The following is a 17,470-nucleotide window of genomic DNA, read 5'->3' as shown; positions in this document are numbered from 1 at the left end:
AAATGGTTTTAATATGTCACTGTGTTGCAAGATCCCTGAGGCTGCATGCCTCTTGACACCTCGCACATCAAAGATTTTTGATGTGCATGCTTCGATTTGTAACATCAATGTGTCATTTGACATTTCATTTAAGGGAGCTGCTTTCCACCTGTCATAAGGAACTGCATAGGATTAGAGAAAAAGCAAGTAACAACAATTATCAAGCAGAACAAAAATGTGGCCCCTGATTTCATTACAATGCTTACTTGCTAAATAATGCCTATGAAATCGATGCTGAATTTAGATACATACATTATAAGAATTAGAAAATATGTGTGGTCTTTGGCAAAAAAAAATATATTACAAATATATATACAATATATAAATATATATATACAAATATTAGTTGATAAGTTGATAATGTGGGACATTTCAGGGGGACAGTGACCAGTGGCGCATATAGCGTGTCGTGGCACAAAATGGATATGGTTTAAAATTGGGTGTGGTTCAATGGCCGGGAGGGGAAAAAATCTATTACCCCAGGAGGAGTAGTAATGCAGTGAGTAAACCACATGTCAGTGAACTTTGAAGAAGAACCAAAAATATCTCCCCCCCCCCCCCCCCACTGATAAAATCAAAACAATATTTTTGCTAATAATAAACAAAATCATATTATTGGACACAAACACTACATAACTTACAAAATTCCTGCTAAATCTAAAGGATACAACTGTATTGAATTAATAAATAAAGCTAAATCTCTGTGTGAGTGAAGTCTTGGGATTCTTCTAGGAATGCACGGAAATTTTTTCGCAGAAAATTATCGGACACAAATAGAGTTTTCAGCGTTGTGCTGAAAGAAAAGAAGTGCCAATAATGGCTGTGGAAAACACCCGCAATTTTGCAGCAATTTTACTTTGCTTATGGTATGTTTTTCCTAGGTCATGTGATTCAAAAAATCTATCAAAAAAAGCAACACAGGTCTATTTGTGATGCATTCTTGCTGCGTTTTCAATGCATTTCAATGGGGAGGTGCTTTTTTGGTACCAGTTGCCAAATATTCACCAAAAATGCAGCAAGCAGAATTTTTAACACTGCCTCAAAAGGTGCCGATAATGGCCAACAATAAATTCATATTAATTTAAAACCATGATATTAATTAAAAAGTCGAATATAATACAATTAGTTAAAAAAATATATTGGTTAACTGCATCCTGAGTTTGGGATTTCAGTGCTCCACTAGGTTCATCACATGGGCACTGTGGCCTGTACAGTGTAAATCAGCAGTTTATGTGGTTAGAGCCGCCTGAAGCTGTGTGCATGCAGCCTATGTTAGGCTATGGAGACCAGCGGTTGTATGGACACCTCCACAGGTCCTAATTTGACAGGTATGTAGGTGTAGGTGTAAAAATACAGCCAATGTATCCCCAATAGAGCAGGGATCTCCAAACTATGGCCCTCCAGCTGTTGCGAAAATACAAGTCCCATGAGGCATTGTAAAGCTCTGACATTCACAGATATGACTAGGCATGATGGGAATTGTAGTTCTTGAAAAACTGGAGGGCCATAGTTCGGAGACCCCTGTCATAGAATAACAGGCAGCTTCAGCTGCATGAACAAAGCACTCACATTCACACAGACAGAGTACCTGTGTGAATAAGACCTTGACAAGAAAATGGCTAGTGTCTGTCTGTTTTGGAGCTGTATGTTTATATTCACCATCCAGAGCCCTTGGAAATAACTGATACTTCCAGGTATGGGAAAGCATGCGATCTTCTCTACTTCCTCCCTCTATGCAGTGCATTTTACCTGCTATGCGAGGATGGGAGGAAGGTCCTTAACCCTTTTTATTCCTTCCATACTGACATAGTTGGTGCCCTGAACTGTATAGTGATAAAAAGGGGGCAGACATATACTCCCCCATATTGCATATTTCTAAGGGTTTTGACTGGTGGGGAATGGGGCGGGAGAGGGTCACGGGAAAGGTGAGTAAAAAAAGCAGAGCGGGTGCACTATAAAGAGAGCCTGTTATTTTGCCCAAGATATGCAATGTGACAGGTTTACTTTAAGTTTAAAAGAGAAAGTGGTGCCTCACTCCTAAGACAGCAAACAATTGTGTATTTCCATTGTTCACTGTGTTCAGTTCAGCTTTAAGGCTGTATTTGCTTTGAAAGTTATTATTACATCTGGGAATGAGTGTTATTTGAACTTGCAGAACTCTGGTTCATTGTTTTATACAAGTTGCATCTCCCCCCCCCCCCCCACACCAAAAAAAGACCATAACTAATCGTATCATTATAGTTGAAGGGGCCCACTGTTTTGCATTCCTCTCCTTACAGAGATGATATCTCCAAGCAGTTTGCATATTCTTATTATGCCTGTGTAGGTTCATTTGTTTCCATTCACCATTTGCCCCAGATAAGCCTTTCTCAATCTTTTTACCATGGAAGAATCCTTGAAATACCTTTCTGGTCTCAGGGAACCTCTGCTAATAATACTGTTTCTACAGCTCACTGTACATTAGTGTGAGGGTCAAAAGGAAGATGCTCCTTACATTTATGCCTTATGCACATTGGACGTTATCAAAATGCCAGTAGAAAGCTGTAGCTGTAGAAGGAGTTTTTTAAATTTTTTGCAGTAGCATTTTTCAGCTTTTTTTCAGCGGTAGTGTTGTTTAGCTTTTTTTTAGCAATGTTGAACTTCCAGTGACCAGTATGAGAGAGTTAGAGCGATAACACCAAATTGAACACACCTGCTCCTTATTCACACCTGAGACCTTGTAACACTAATGAGTCACATGACTCCAGGGAGGGAAAATGGCTAATTGGGCCCAATTTGGAAATTTTTACCTAGGAGTGTACTCACAGATCAGCAGATTAGACATTATTGGCTGTGTGTTGAGTTATTTTGAGGGGACAGCAAATTTACACTGTTATACAGGCTGTACACCCACTACTTTACATTGTAGCCAAGTGTCATTTCTTCAGTGTTGTCACATGAAAAGATATATTAAAATATTTACAAAAATGTGAGGGGTGTACTCACTTTTGTGAGATACTGTATGTATGAAGTGTTAACACTAGCACCAAGAACACAAAAATACTTCAGCATGTTTTAAGCACAGTACATTATTGTGTACTTTAGAAATGTATCCTAACATGGTAGTGATATAATATTCAGCTTACCAGTATTTGATTTCTGTTTTCTGTTTATTGTACTAGAATGCAATACAACTTTCTTTCCTGTAGGTTCTTTGTCCTTTTTTATAGAGGGTAGTTTGGACACAGTGCTGGTGTACCGATGTTTCATGTCACCATTCTCATCTGCCAACCTCCCAGAAATCTGTATGGCAGAGGAAAATTATTAAGATAATAAATCACATTCCAGGCAAATAAATTAAAATCATTTCAAATCATTTAACGGGAGGTTGAAGTCTTTTCTATTATTTTTAGATGTTCAATGTGTCAGATGGCATGTCCCATGCTGGGAGCTGCTGTTCCTTCCACTAGTTGCCACATCACTACTGTGCCCTGCAATGAAAAACCATCTGGTGAAACCTATACCATTTTACACAGTGATTGGGGGGAAAAAAAGCAAAAATGAAACTAAATCCCCGTACACACGCACCGATTGTCGGCCGAACGATCGGCCGTCTTTTGTCCAGTGCTGTAGTGTTGGTTGAAAAGTGCTCAAGACTGCACACGAATTTTGTCGGCCAACAACAACCAACTTCAGAAGTGATGTCATGTGATGGTTAACTTTCCGTGTGTTTTTTCTTCTCTAAGCATGCCCAGTCTTGCTCATCTGGCTTTTGTCGGCCGAAATCTGTACTGACTGACGAACAATCGGCCATTCTGGTGTTGGCCAACAAAAATTTTATAGCATGCACACCAGATTTTGTTCGGCCGAAAAGTCGCAGTCGGTTGTCGGAAGCATCATACTAACAAGCCGACAATCGGCCGATCGGACGTTGGCCGAATATTTACGTCCGGCAATCGGTACGTGTGTACGGGCCTTAAGTCAAAGCATTGAATGAATAACATACTAGAAAAACACTATGTTTTATTTAAGACTAAGTTTGAAGATGTTTCAGGTTCTCTGTGGCTAATTTTCATTCTGCAGCCATCTACATTACTGGCTACCTCTCTGTAGTTGCTGCTATCTTCTGAATAGTCCTGAATCTTGCCATGTTAAAAGGTAGATCAGTGCATTCCCTGGCTTAGGCACTACCTTCTCTACAGTATGACCCCACAGCACATTTATCCCCCCACACACATGAAATTGAGATTACACAACCTTGAATCTTGTATTATAATTAAATCACACAAAACACAATTTGCTTCACATTTAATAATCTCACTATCTATTTTTGTCTGGTGCAGTGATTATCACTTAAATGTGTTCACAATGTATAAAATTAACAGATTCATTTTGTTTTTTGCTGGGATTTTTTTTTCCCTATTTTGTGTAGGTGTTGTTTACTGGTATAATTTAAAAACAAGAGATACCTTTGCTATAAAAAATGTCATTTCAGTTTTATAAATCAGTTTGTTTATGAAAAGAAAAAAAAAACATCCAAGCTGTATACTGAGGTACAAAAACATATCTATATTTTGATCTTTGTATCCCACAGTACTCCCCCAATTAAAGAAAAATATGGGCTAAATCAAAAATCACAAATATGATGCAGATGACCGCTGGCATTAACACGGCAATTTTAGTTTTTATGAGTCCTGTCTGTAATAATTGTATTACCTGTTATTTTTTCCTTTGATAAGCTAACAACATTGTTCCTTCTGCAGAAAAACCACACACCTGCGTTGTCAGTCTGTTGATAGGGTAGTCTTATATTGACATGTAGTTTTGGATGGACAGTAAGCTACAAATAAGTTAAAGCCTAACGCTAGATAGGCTAGCAGCTAAAACAGCAGTTTTGTTTTTGTTTTTGTTTAAGAGGTTAAAACATATAAATAAAAGCTGACTGCTGTAAGCATCCCATCAGCGTTATAGGGTTTGTTTGCAAGCTGAATAAGAGAAATCCAATAATTGCCTTCATTCATGCTAAACAGAATGGCTGAAGCAGTCTTCCTTGCCAGCTATGGTATCCAGCAACCATCAGAGTCTGCAGGTGCTGAATACTCAAACAGTGACTATGTCTGACTGGAAGTAGTCACTGTTTGGTTGATAACTTTTCATCTGGCTCTTTTGACTTTTGCCGAACCTGGTGGTGCCAACAGGGCTACTCACAGCTCGAACAGACAATTACGCAGAAATTAGACATTTGAGAGGTGTATGGACATCTTAAGAGTTGCCAGGCTAATCACGTTTCAGTGTCTAGAAATGTCCTTCTGCTTTGCAGGGTCCCAAAACATTTCTTTACTGCTGCCCCTATTGCTGTTGTTTCACTGGAACAAGAAGGGTTGTTGTTGTTCTTCGGTCATTTCGTTGTGTCCAACTCTTCGTGACCTCATGGACTATAGCACGCCAGGCTTTTCTGTCCTCCACTGCCTTCTGGAGCTTGCTTAACTTACCGATCGTCGGCCGAAAAGCTTCGGCCAACGACCGATCTGCCGATTGTAGGCTTGTTAGTATGATGCTTCCGACAGCCGACAGCGCACTTTCGGCCGAAAAGAATCTGTCTTGCAAGCATGAAAATTTTTGTATGCCGACACCAGAGCGGCCGATTGTTCACCAATCAGTACAGAATTCGGCCGACAGACAGCAGATTTGCAAGACTGGGCATGCTCAGAAAAGAAAAAACACAGGGAAAGTTAACCATTACATGACATCACTTCTGCAGTCGGCTGTAGTCGGCGGACAAAATTCTTGTGCAGTCTTTTGCACTTTTCAACAGACACCGACAGCCCTGGACAAAAGACGGCCGATCGTTCGGCCGACGATCGGTACGTGTGTACGGGGCATTAATCTACATTGTTTTGATGATGCTATCTATCCATCTTGTTTTCTGTCGTCCTCTTCTCCTTTTTCCTTCCATGTTTCCCAGCATCAGGGTCTTTTCCAATGTGTCCTCACTTCACATTTGGTGGCCAAAGTATTTGAATTTCAGCTTCAGGATCTGTCCTTTCATTGAATATTCAGGGTTGATTTCCTTCAAGATTGACTGGTTTGATCCTCTTGCTGTCAAAGGGACTTTCAAGAGTCTTCGCCTACACCGTAGTACAAAAGCATCAATTCTCCAGCGTTCAGCCTTCCTTATGGTCCAGCTTTCACAGCCAAAGGTTACTACAGGAGTTTCCATAGCTTTGTCTATACGGCACTTTGTCGGTAGGGTGATGTCTCTGCTTTTTAAAATGTTGTCTAGGTTTGCAATTGCTTTCCTCCCAAGAAGCAAGCATATTTTAATTTCATGGCTACAGTCACCGTCTGTCATAATCTTAGAACCTTAGAAATGTTGTTTTTTTCTGCTGTCTATGGCCCATTTAAGGAAATGTATTTACTCCCAGGTGTGACACTGGGTCATGAAGTTGTTTAAAATCCCTCCCTCCAAATAAAATGAACTTTAGTTATGTTTTAGTTTGGGCAGAGCCAGGGCAAATGGGGGAAGGGGTGCTGGAGGGTCAGCTGCCCCGGTTGTAGTGTTTTCATGCGAACCTACCCTCCCTTCTGTTGGGCTTCAGGGACAGATGCAGTGTCCCTGTCTTAGCACCTAGTCCTGTCATCTGTAGTCTAGCAACTTCTTGCTTTCACATCACTGCTCAGTAAAGGAGCCAACGCTTAATGCAGCTCGCTCCTTAACAACCTCTGGGACTGGACATAATAGGTGCACAATAATAGTAAAGTGTGGCGCTGTCTGTGACTGAGGCTTGGAGAAGCTGGATGATCCTTCCAACATATAATTATTCCTGCTGACTAGACCTGAGCAAACACGAATACAGCATGTTTATTATATGCACAGAGTATAAACATTTAAAGTAAATGATAGTAAAATGTTTAAAGGTATAGTATTGCTCAACACTAACTATTCTTGAAAACATCCCTCCCCCTCAACCTACCTATCCTGCATGCATAAAATAAATCTGTATACTTACCTTTTTTTAATCCGGTCTGGGCACTTGCTCACGCAGCTCCAAGTGCCCTGTGTAAAGAAGCGCTCAGCAACGGCTGTAAATTCTGTGCTCCTGAAGCTTCCCCTCCCCTGCAACAGCTGCTCACTGACATAGGGGAGCCAGAGCTGTAGGATAATGCTATTAAACCATTGATGATTAAAAACAGGTAAGTACTACACATCCAAATACAGGTAGACCTACAAATCAAAATATAGGGTGGCTTTACCTGCTTTTAACCACTCCCTCTGTGGAATTTTCTGGAAAAATAGGTTGCACTGATAATAAAGGTCAAGTGTTCCATTACAGAGTTTGTGCCGTCCACTACCTCCATATTGTACACACACTCAATTTACAGCAATCTCTCTCTATATATTTATACGCGCAAATGCCAGGTACACACTAAGCTTTTTTTATTCAACCCGGTGGGCTAAACGAAAAAAAAAAAAAAAAAACGGGAGATCGCCCTACTAGCACAAGCGGTTTTGGCGCAGCAATCTCCCCACCCAGTGCTCTTGTGTTCTAACAGGGGGACTTACCCCCAGAACACACTGGTCAGCCAATGGCAGCAAGCGCTGATTGGATGCTGGTTTTCCAGCAGGTCCCTTCAACAAAAGCTGGTAGTCAGACCAGCTTTTGTCGGACAGGTTGCTGGACACACTGACCAAATGTTTTCGCCCTTGTGTACCCAGCCATATACAATACTCATGTAATAAACTCAGTTTTCATAGTATCCCTGTTCACAACTACATGTGATATACACTGGTTAAACTACACATATAACACAGAACCTGCCTTCATGAACATGTACACACTGGGGTTGATTTACTAAAACTGGAGAGTGCAATATTTGGTGCAGCTCTGCATAAACACCAATCAGCTTCGGTTTTTTTTTTTTTTTTTTTTTGTCAAAGCTTAATTGAACAAGCTGATGTTAGAAGCTGATTGGCTACAATGCACAGCTTCACCAGGTTTGGCACTCTCCAGTTTTAGTAAATCAACCCCATTGTGACATGCTACATGTGCAATACTGCTCATTAAATATATGTATACACTCAGGACTAGGGTGGCAGCTGTGAGTCAAATCTGGTTTGACTTAATTAAACCAATTTTTATTACAATTTTAAATATTTTTCTGTCTTGGCATTGACTCATGTGTAACAAACTGAATGGAGGGGCTGTGGGTAAGGGGAAGTTAAAGGGGGGCGCATGGCACAGTTTGGCATCTTAACCCTGGGCACTTGATAACCTTGGCCTTCAAGGCATGTGGATGTTGCTTGATAGTCAGTGTAGTACAGGTTTGCTATGTATTTGTCATTTCTATCTCTATAATTTATATTGCTATATTTCATAGCATTGTCACAGGGTCACTGGGATGCTATATTTTCTGTTTGCAGATTGCAGACCTAAATATGTGTCACGCACTATAAATTATTTGCTGTGGTCAGACTTGCTGAGTGAGATGCAGCTGTGGAGAATCAGCACATTCTGAAAATTATACAATCAGCTGAGGACAGGACGTATTGATCTTAGTTGAGAAAATTCATGCCATCTTCACCGTTTGTAATAGACTTGTTTTTCCAGATTTAAACATTTCAGATTGGGTGTGTTTGCCATCCCCTTAACTTGTGTACAAGAGATAATTATAATCAGTGAATAAAATAATTATGATGCGTTAGAACTGTCAGATCTCTCACTGAGAATAGTGGTTGTTCTCGCTTGAAACTCATGCCTCTGTTTTTCTTCCCAACCCTGCTAACGAATAGACCTGCATCGCTGATAATAATTATCCATCAGTAACAGATTTTCTTTACTTTACTTTTTAAAAATTTCTATGTATAGTAAGTACATCCAGCATACATATGTACAGGCAATCAGTTGAAATGTAAAAATGTCAGGCCATTCACGGACACTTTTAGGCCATCTACAATGCGGCACCCTGCAAGGGCAAACCTGTGGATCACCTTAGTGTGCAATAAAATAACTATTTAGGTGCAAGTGCCTACAGTTCAAGAGACCTAAGTACAGAGTCTTATTGCTTAAGTTATGGTACTGCACATTTCATAATGCTTCAGGTTGCCTCAAAGCCAAATGCAATAGCAAATAGTGTCTTGGATGTTACTGTCAGATAGATCAGCAGAGTTCTTCCAAAAGCAAACCTGTACTTTGTCCATTCCGGGTAAAAAAATGGTTAGCTAGACAGAAGGTACCATCCGGTGTTATTAGATCCTTGCTTTGTTTATGTAGAAACATGTGACTTTTTACCTTGCATATCACAATGCTGCCTTGAATGCTTGCTGTTAAGTGGAGGTAAGGTCAAGAGGGTGCCTGCTATTCGCTTAACCTGTTATTTTGCCCTGAATGCACTCAGCAGATATAGTGTAAAACTGAGATGAAGCTGCAGGTCCATTTGCTGCTGTCCAATTGGCAACAGAACAGACTCTCATTTGCTCACAGTGTTTTATCCACTTGACAACAGAGTTTGAACTATGGCTCCTCATCCTGGTAACACATATAACACAGGGAATCATATCAACTCTTTACCCAACAACTTGGAAATGCAACATTAGACAGCTAATAAAAAATGATTAGGACCCTCAAATCCCCCATAAATCAATCATCACACATCTCTTTTACAGCACACCTACAGACTCTGGTCTATGACTTCACAAAACTCAATAAGTGTACGTGTAACCAAAACATTTTTTTGTTTTTTGTTTTGGATGAATTGGAAACCTTGTTGAGTTTTTCTTGCTGTTAAGGTCCCAACTAGATAGAGTTACCCTCTCTATATGTCCTAGCGACCATGGTCATGAAAGCAGTAAGAGGCAGCAGATTCAGAGTTGAGAGTTAATCTTCTAATAGGACACCTGTTCTGGAAACTATCGGAATTCTTATCACTTTGTAGAGATTTTTTCTTTCTTCCTGTTGCATCTCTGGGACAGGAAGTGAATGGAAATTTCTCCCCAGTGAGACACACAGCAAAAACAGTGGTTTCAATCCTTCCCTATTTTATCCAAAACTTAAAAAAATGGATATACATATAATTTGAGCTGAACACAGAGCTTATTTTGCTGATCAAGGGCATCCTGTAGACTTTAATATTCCAGAGCTCACAGCCTTGATCCATACTGGCAACAGTCACAGGGCCAGGGAGCCTTCCAAAATCCCTTGGTACTGTTTTTCTGCAGTTAAGGAGGTTCTTGAAAAGTTCCCAAATGTTACATTTCTTTACATTTCTGTTTTTTTTTCTTCAGTTTGATATGAAGAGAATTACATACAGCCAAATGTGTCATTCCAATGTTCTTACAAAACATCTATAGTCCTACCTGTTCTTTTGCGGTCACCCCAGTCCGCCAAGGCTTGTTGTAACTTCGAGTTGAGTAGATAGATCTACCATGTTGAGAGCTGTGTTTTAATGCAGCCTGTTTCTCTCTTACACGCTCAGCCTGCTCCCTCTCCTGTTCCTGGTGACGTAAATAGGCCTGGAAAAACAGGTGTGATTCTTAAGCTCAATGACTATATCGTTATCACCAGATGCAGGAATAGTTCAGGACTATATAGAAAAAACCCATGCGGGAGCGCAGACTGTTCTTTACCGTGACATCTGTTTCTCCCTCAGATCTATACATCTGTCTAGATATCATTTGCAGTGTCTGCACTGCCAAATTCCCTGACATTTCTTTCTATATATATGCTGCATGCCTTCTTTTCCCATGCCACTCTGTTTAATTGGTAGTCGGTAGACCCTAGAGGCTGGATATTAAAAATCTAATTTTATATCATACACAATCTGCTGTAATAAGCAAACCAAATGCTACAGTCAATAAAAGAGCTGGAGACAGAAAAGGTGGTACATAACACATTGTAATTGTTAATGAAAAAATGAACACATGAATTATATGGCTTACATAACGACGCTGTCTATTCTGCTTTGATTGCTTAGATAAGGGTGGCTGGTAGTTTCTGCTGGCACCAAAATCTGATTGTTCTCAGGCAAATAGTGATCATCTGGCACATTCATCTTATATCTATGGTCACTTTAGCATTTATAGTGCTAGGTATTTTGTGCTTTTGTGTTTGGTGAGGAACTGGTAGCATTAGGTGCCAAAAGTTAAGTCCAGCATTTTAGGAATTTTGGTTATAGACTGAATTGGATTTCTACAACTGCATAGCAAAGGAGCTGCTCTGGTCAAAACCAATATTGACGTTTATTAGCTTTTGACTCTTTTTGACCATAGACACTTTGTGGTCTCCAAATTATGGCCCGGGGGCCAGATGTGGCCACTTACTTGCCTTTACCTGGCCCTTGAGACAATCTTCCTCCCATTGATATCAATGATGAGGCACCATTCCCCCACTGACGCCAATGATGAGACACTATTCCTCCCACTAAAACTAAGGATGGGGCATTGTTTACTCTTGTTTTCCACAGTCTGCCCCCCACAGCCAAAGGAACATAAAACTGGTTTAAAAGTTTGGGGACCCTTGATGTAGATCATTATCTCTTAAGGTGACCATGCACTAGAAGAATTTTATTTAAAATTACTTTTGTTTTAGGAACGATCATTCAATTTACCAATTGTTAGAGGTCAAATCAATGTTCGTTTTTGACCACAGTGACAAGAAAATTTGAATGAGCAGGATGAAAAAAAATTTACTTGAACAAACAAATCTCTAACAATGTGGTTTTTGTTCAGGGAATGACAAAATCAAATGTTAAAAGCAAACAAAATACTTTCAAAATGACATTCAAGTTAATAAATGTTCTGATAAGAATAAGTACTTTATTCTCTTGCCTTGAAACCAATATTTGAAATTTCAGAGTTTGCTATGAAATGCTTCATGTCATGTCTTACTGATTGTTTGTAATGTTCCGGTACCTTTTGGTACCCTAAATGACACTTTCCACAAGTGTATGCGCCTTACCATTTACTTATGGAAAGGTGCGCATACACCTTTAAGACTGGAGCTGTCATCACTCAGCGCCGGACTAGATGGCTATTTAAGGCGTCGGTTCTCACTCACATGTGTTCGTTCAAACACCCTTATCTGGATGCTAACCTTGCTTGAAGCTTCCATGCTTGCAAGCTTACTTCGCTGACGGAACCTCGCTGCGCTGATCCCTGTATCCCGCTACTGGATCATCCGCCTCTCCTGAACCACCCTTCGGCTGTATCGCTAATAGTGCTAAGTACCCCGCAGGGGAATTCTCTATAAACTTATACTAAGCTTACACTATCTAGCTCTGCATAGTAGAGACTGTTTATCACATCTGCATAAACTAGATTGCTAGCTCTTGAGACTACTGCTACTTTTCTGCACTGGGTTGATCTCTTTTGTATGTCCACCTGCTATTCTATCATCTGCTATCATACAACATTGCTAAACCTTCCTGCATCCATCTGCTACTGTCTCACCTTCAAGTGTCTATCACCTACCACCTCCACTCAACCTATCCCTCAACCTTCATCATTGTGTTACCACATGCATAAAGTCACTCTAAGAACCAGCTTGCTAATTGTGTGTATTTACTGGCTGAAATAAGACCTTCCACACATGATGAGTCATTGAGGTTGGGAATGGTATCTCAGCATATCTCTTACATGGCTACTGACGTGGAACTATTTCTGCAGCTGAAAATCCACACCATATAAAAACGCAGGAGCGTTACATTGTTTTAAATTTGTCTCCCTTGGTGGTATTCCAGTCTTAAATCAGTCCAATTAAGTTCAAAGTCCCTCAGGGCTCTGTCTTGGGTCCCTTCATTTTTAGCATTTATAGATTTCCACATCTATGCTGATAATAATAAGATATACTGTACATCCATAATACACTAGTTTCTTTCCTATCCAACTGTATCTGTGACATAAAAATATGGATGAGTCCTTCAACTAAACTTTGACAAGACTAAAGTCATGCATACTGGCACCCACATCTTATATTTGTATATGTTGATGGTACCCTACATGAGTATAAGCCGAAATTGAAAAAATCTGTGAGTGATTTTTGATGCTAGCTTAACATTTGATTTATATATACAGAATGTTGTCAGAGCATCTTCTTTTCCTTTTGAGAAACATTGCTCAACTTTTCCCCATGGTATAATACACTGAAAAGTTGATCAAAACATTTGCTTTCCCCCAAGTTTGACTACTGCATTGCTCTACTTACTGGGGTACCTAGTTCCATACTAAACAGACTAACTTACATTATCTCACAAAAAGTGAGTACACCCCTCACATTTTTATAAATATTTTATTACATCTTTTCAAGTGACAACACTAAAGAATGACACTTTGCTACAATGTAAAGTAATGAGGGTACAGCTTATATAACAGTGTAAATTTGCTCTCCCCTTAAAATAACTCAACATAAATTGCTGGCAACAAAAGTGAGTACACCCCTAAGTGAAAATGTCCAAATTGGGCCAATTAGCCATTTACAAGGTGTTACAGGGTCTCAGGTGTGAATGGGGAGCAGGTGTTTTATATCTGGTGTTATCACTTTCACTCTCTCATACGGGTCACTGGAAATTCAACATGGCACCTCATGGCAAAGAACTCTCTAAAGATCTGAAAAAAAAATGTTGCTCTACATAAAGATGGCCTAGGCTATAAGAAGATTGCCAAGACCCTGAAACTGAGCTGCAGCACGGTGGCCAAGACCATAGAGTGGTTTAACAGGACAGGTTTCACTTAGAACAGGCCTCACCATGGTCGACCAAAGTAGTTGAGCGCACGTGCTCAGCATCATATCCAGAGGTTGTCTTTGGGAAATAGACGTATGAGTGCTGCCAGCATTGCTGAAGGGGTGGCGGGGTCAGCCTGTCATTCCTAAGACCATACGCCGCACACTGCATCAAATTGGTCTGCATGGCTGTTGTCCCAGAAGGAAGCCTCTTCTAAAGATGATGCACAAGAAAGCCCTCAAACAGTTTACAAAAGTCAAGCATACTAAGGACATGGATTACTGGAACTATGTCCTGTGGTCTGATAAGACCAAGTTAAACTTATTTGGTTCAGATGGTGCCAAGCCTGTGTGGTGGCAACCAGGTGAGGAGTACAAAGACAAGTGTGTCTTGCCTACAGTCAAGCATGGTGGTGAGAGTGTCATGGTCTGGGGCTGCACGAGTGCTGCCGGCACTAGGGAGCTACAATTAATGGAGGGGACCATGAATGCCAACATGTACTGTGACATACTGAAGCAGAGCATGATCCCCTCCCTTGGGAGACTGGGCCGCAGGGCAGTTTTCCAACATGATAATGACCCCAAACACACCTCCAAGACGACCACTGCTTGCTAAAGAAGCTGAGGGTAGAGGTGATGGACTGGACAAGCATGTCTCCAGACCTAAACCCTATTGAGTATCTGCATCCTCAAATGGAAGGTGGAGGAGCGCAAGGTCTCTAACATCCACCAGCTCCATGATGTCATCATGCAGGAGTGGAAGAGGTCTCCAGTGGAAACCTGTGAAGCTCTGGTGAACTCCATGCCCAAGAGAGTCTTAAGGCAGTGCTGGAAAATAATGGTGGCCACACAAAATATTGACACTTTGGGCCCAATTTGGACATTTTAACTTAGGGGTGTACTCACTTTTGTTGCCAGAGGTTTAGACATTATTGGCTGTGTGTTATGAGTTATTTTGAGGGGACAGCAAATTTACACTGTTATACAAGCTGTACACTCACTATTTACATTGTAGCAAAGTGTCATTTCTTCAGTGTTGTCACATGAAAAGATATTATAAAATACTTTCATATTACTCCTATATTTGAGACTGTGCACTGGATATCTGTCAGGCTTCGCATTGATTTCAAAACCCTCTTGCTCACATACGGCTCTGCACAGCTTGGCTCCCCATATCTGTCTGAAATGTTACCACCCTAGCCCCCCGTTTAACCTTTGCTTCTCTAATTTTGTTCTTCTGTGTGTTCTGCAAACCCATCTACACTCTATGGGGGACAGGGCTTTCTCTTGTAATACCCTAAAGCTCTGGAATTCTCCCAAGCACATCAGAGATTTGCCTTCTAAAAACTTAAATCAAAACTAAAAACTTTTCTTAGACAAGTGTAGCAGGATTCCCAGCCGTTTTGCTGGATATGGGTCCCCCTGGGTCACCGGGTGCAACAAAAGTAACTTTGTGCATGTTTCTCCAAGTGTGGGCACTGAGACAATGACCAGTCCGGTATCTTTGGGTTTTTTGTATTTATTGAGAACTTGGATGGGAGAAGGAAATTAATGGGATACTCCTTTGGCTCAACTATGCACAATTTGCTGGGGACAAATGAAAATGCCGATTGGCGCTGACTTGACGCTGGCTAGATGCCGGTCAACGCCGGTTGACGCTGGTTAACGCTGACTTACTGCCTGTTAACTACAAACTGACCTTGGACTGCTTTCTTACATAAAGAAGTCCTCTTTGAGCTCCCTTAAGCACTTCTTACTGAGGTAGCTACTTGTACTGCTGCTGTGCTGCTAAACACTTCAGGGCACACACCGACACCCTCTTTCTCTCACTTATCTTCAGGGCTTAGACACAGGCACCCCCTTTCTCTAAACCTTCTCCACAGGTTAGCTGGCTCCAGGATCCCTCTGACCTTCTGGAGTGGTCCCCTCTCCTAGGCAGACCCCTGGGAGGTTTTGAGTACTCACGACACTGTTTTTCCCCGAAACATCTGCCCAGCAGCTCCACTCGGTCCACAGCACTCTGGATCCTTCTCTGCAGCCCAGCTCAACCTTCATTCTCTAGGCTGACTGCCCAGGACACCTTCACTATCGCTGACAGGAGGAGAGACAGCCATCACCCTCCTCCTGGGACTCTGCTTCCCACCAAAGATGCTATCACGTGCTCCCTTCAGACTTATAGCTCATTCCAGGATGCATTGTGGTAAACTCCACCCACTGAGATAGCCACAAGCCCTGGTGTACTATTAGCTAGGTTTCCTCCACTGTCCAATAAGAGCCCTCATTGGACACAGTGGGGAGACTCCCCAGGCACAACAGGTCACACCTTGAAACATGTGACAGCCTAACTAAATGATCAGGCTCCCCTGATATGCAGACAGGGCCACCCATATGCTTCTTCCTAGCACCTACCTAGTAGGGTGCTACACAAGCCTTCACCTAACTGTTCTTTTATTCCTTTTTTTGTGTATCACTTGTTTTTGTTTCTTTTGTGAAGTGCTTTGAGAAGATACTGTTATTAAAGTGGAAACCCAGTCAAATCCTAACTATACCTATTTTGCTCCCGCCCCATTCTAAGCCTATTCTATCTTCCCCATAAAGGAAAGATGTCTATACTTACCTATGCTGAGAGTGCTCCGGTCCGGTCACATGATCGAACCCCAATGCCAACTTCAGTGTAGAGGAGGGACAGCCTGGAATGGATGCCCCATAGTAAGCCTATGGGTGACGTCACCGTCCAGACCCTGCAACCGTGTTGGCAATCTCTCCTCTTCATTGAAGCCGACTGCTAGAGAGGTCATGTATAGACATCTTTCCTTTACAGGATAGTTAGAATAGGCTTAGAACGGGAGTTGGAGTAAGTTTAACCACTTCTGGACCAGAAGATTTTCCTGCTTAATGACCAGGCCCTATTTTGCGATTCGGCACTGCATGACTTTAACGGACAATTGCGTGGTCCTGCGACGCTGTACCCAAATAAAATTGACGTCCTTTTTTTCCCACAAATAGAGCTTTCTTTTGGTGGTATTTGATCACCTCTGCAGTTTTTTTTTTTGCGCTATAAACAAAAAACGAACGACAATTTTGAAAAAAAAAAAAACAATATTTTTCACATTCTGCTATATGACATTCCCAAAAAAATTTAAAAATCAAAATTTTTTAACATTTTAGGCCAATTTGTTTTCTCCTACATATTTTTGGTAAAAAAAATCGCAATAAGCGTATTTCGATAGGTTTGCGCAAAAGTTATTGCGTCTACTAACTACGGGAAAGATTTATGTAATTTTTATTGTTTTTTTTTTTTTTTTACTAGTAATGGAGGCGATCTGCGATTTTTTGCGGGACTGCCACATTGCGGCGAACAGATCGGACCCCTAACTGACATTTTTGACACTTTTGGGGGTACCAGTGACATTACTACAGTAATCAGTGCTATAAATATGCACTGTTACTGTAATAATGACACTGGCAGGGAAAGGGTTAACAGTATAGGTGATCAAGGGGTTAAATGTAAGCCTAGGGGATTGATTCTAACTATAGGGGGGTTGGACTTCCTCAGTGAAGTGACCATAGAGACATGCGATCCTACATAGTAGGATCACATAGGCTCTGTGATCACTTCAGGGAGAAGGATGGACGGCTGTGTTTACATCAGCCGACCGTCCTCTGTCTGTGGGGAGAGATCGCCGGTGTCAGGCAGCAATCAGAGCCAGCTGACACACGCACAGACTTCCCCGCTG

General features: G+C 41.2%; 1 protein-coding gene across 4 annotated transcripts in view; it reads right to left on the bottom strand.

The window, feature by feature from the left end:
- MARCHF10 (membrane associated ring-CH-type finger 10) overlaps positions 1-17,470 on the bottom strand; it is a 137,082-nt gene that overhangs the window by 95,066 nt on the left and 24,546 nt on the right. For all 4 annotated transcript variants that reach the window (XM_082271269.1, XM_082271271.1, XM_082271270.1 and 1 more), the window contains exons 3-4: positions 10,373-10,528; positions 3,165-3,321 (exon numbers count right to left, since the gene is read on the bottom strand). In XM_082271269.1, the coding sequence (XP_082127395.1) occupies positions 3,165-3,321; positions 10,373-10,528 (313 nt within the window). The remainder of the gene's footprint in view (positions 1-3,164; positions 3,322-10,372; positions 10,529-17,470) is intronic.

Source organism: Pelophylax lessonae, assembly GCF_965119305.1.
Source record: "Pelophylax lessonae genome assembly, chromosome: 11".
Classification (NCBI taxonomy): domain Eukaryota; kingdom Metazoa; phylum Chordata; class Amphibia; order Anura; family Ranidae; genus Pelophylax; species Pelophylax lessonae.
The sequence above is the reverse complement of the archived record's forward strand: the minus strand, read 5'-3'. Positions and strand labels throughout refer to the sequence as shown.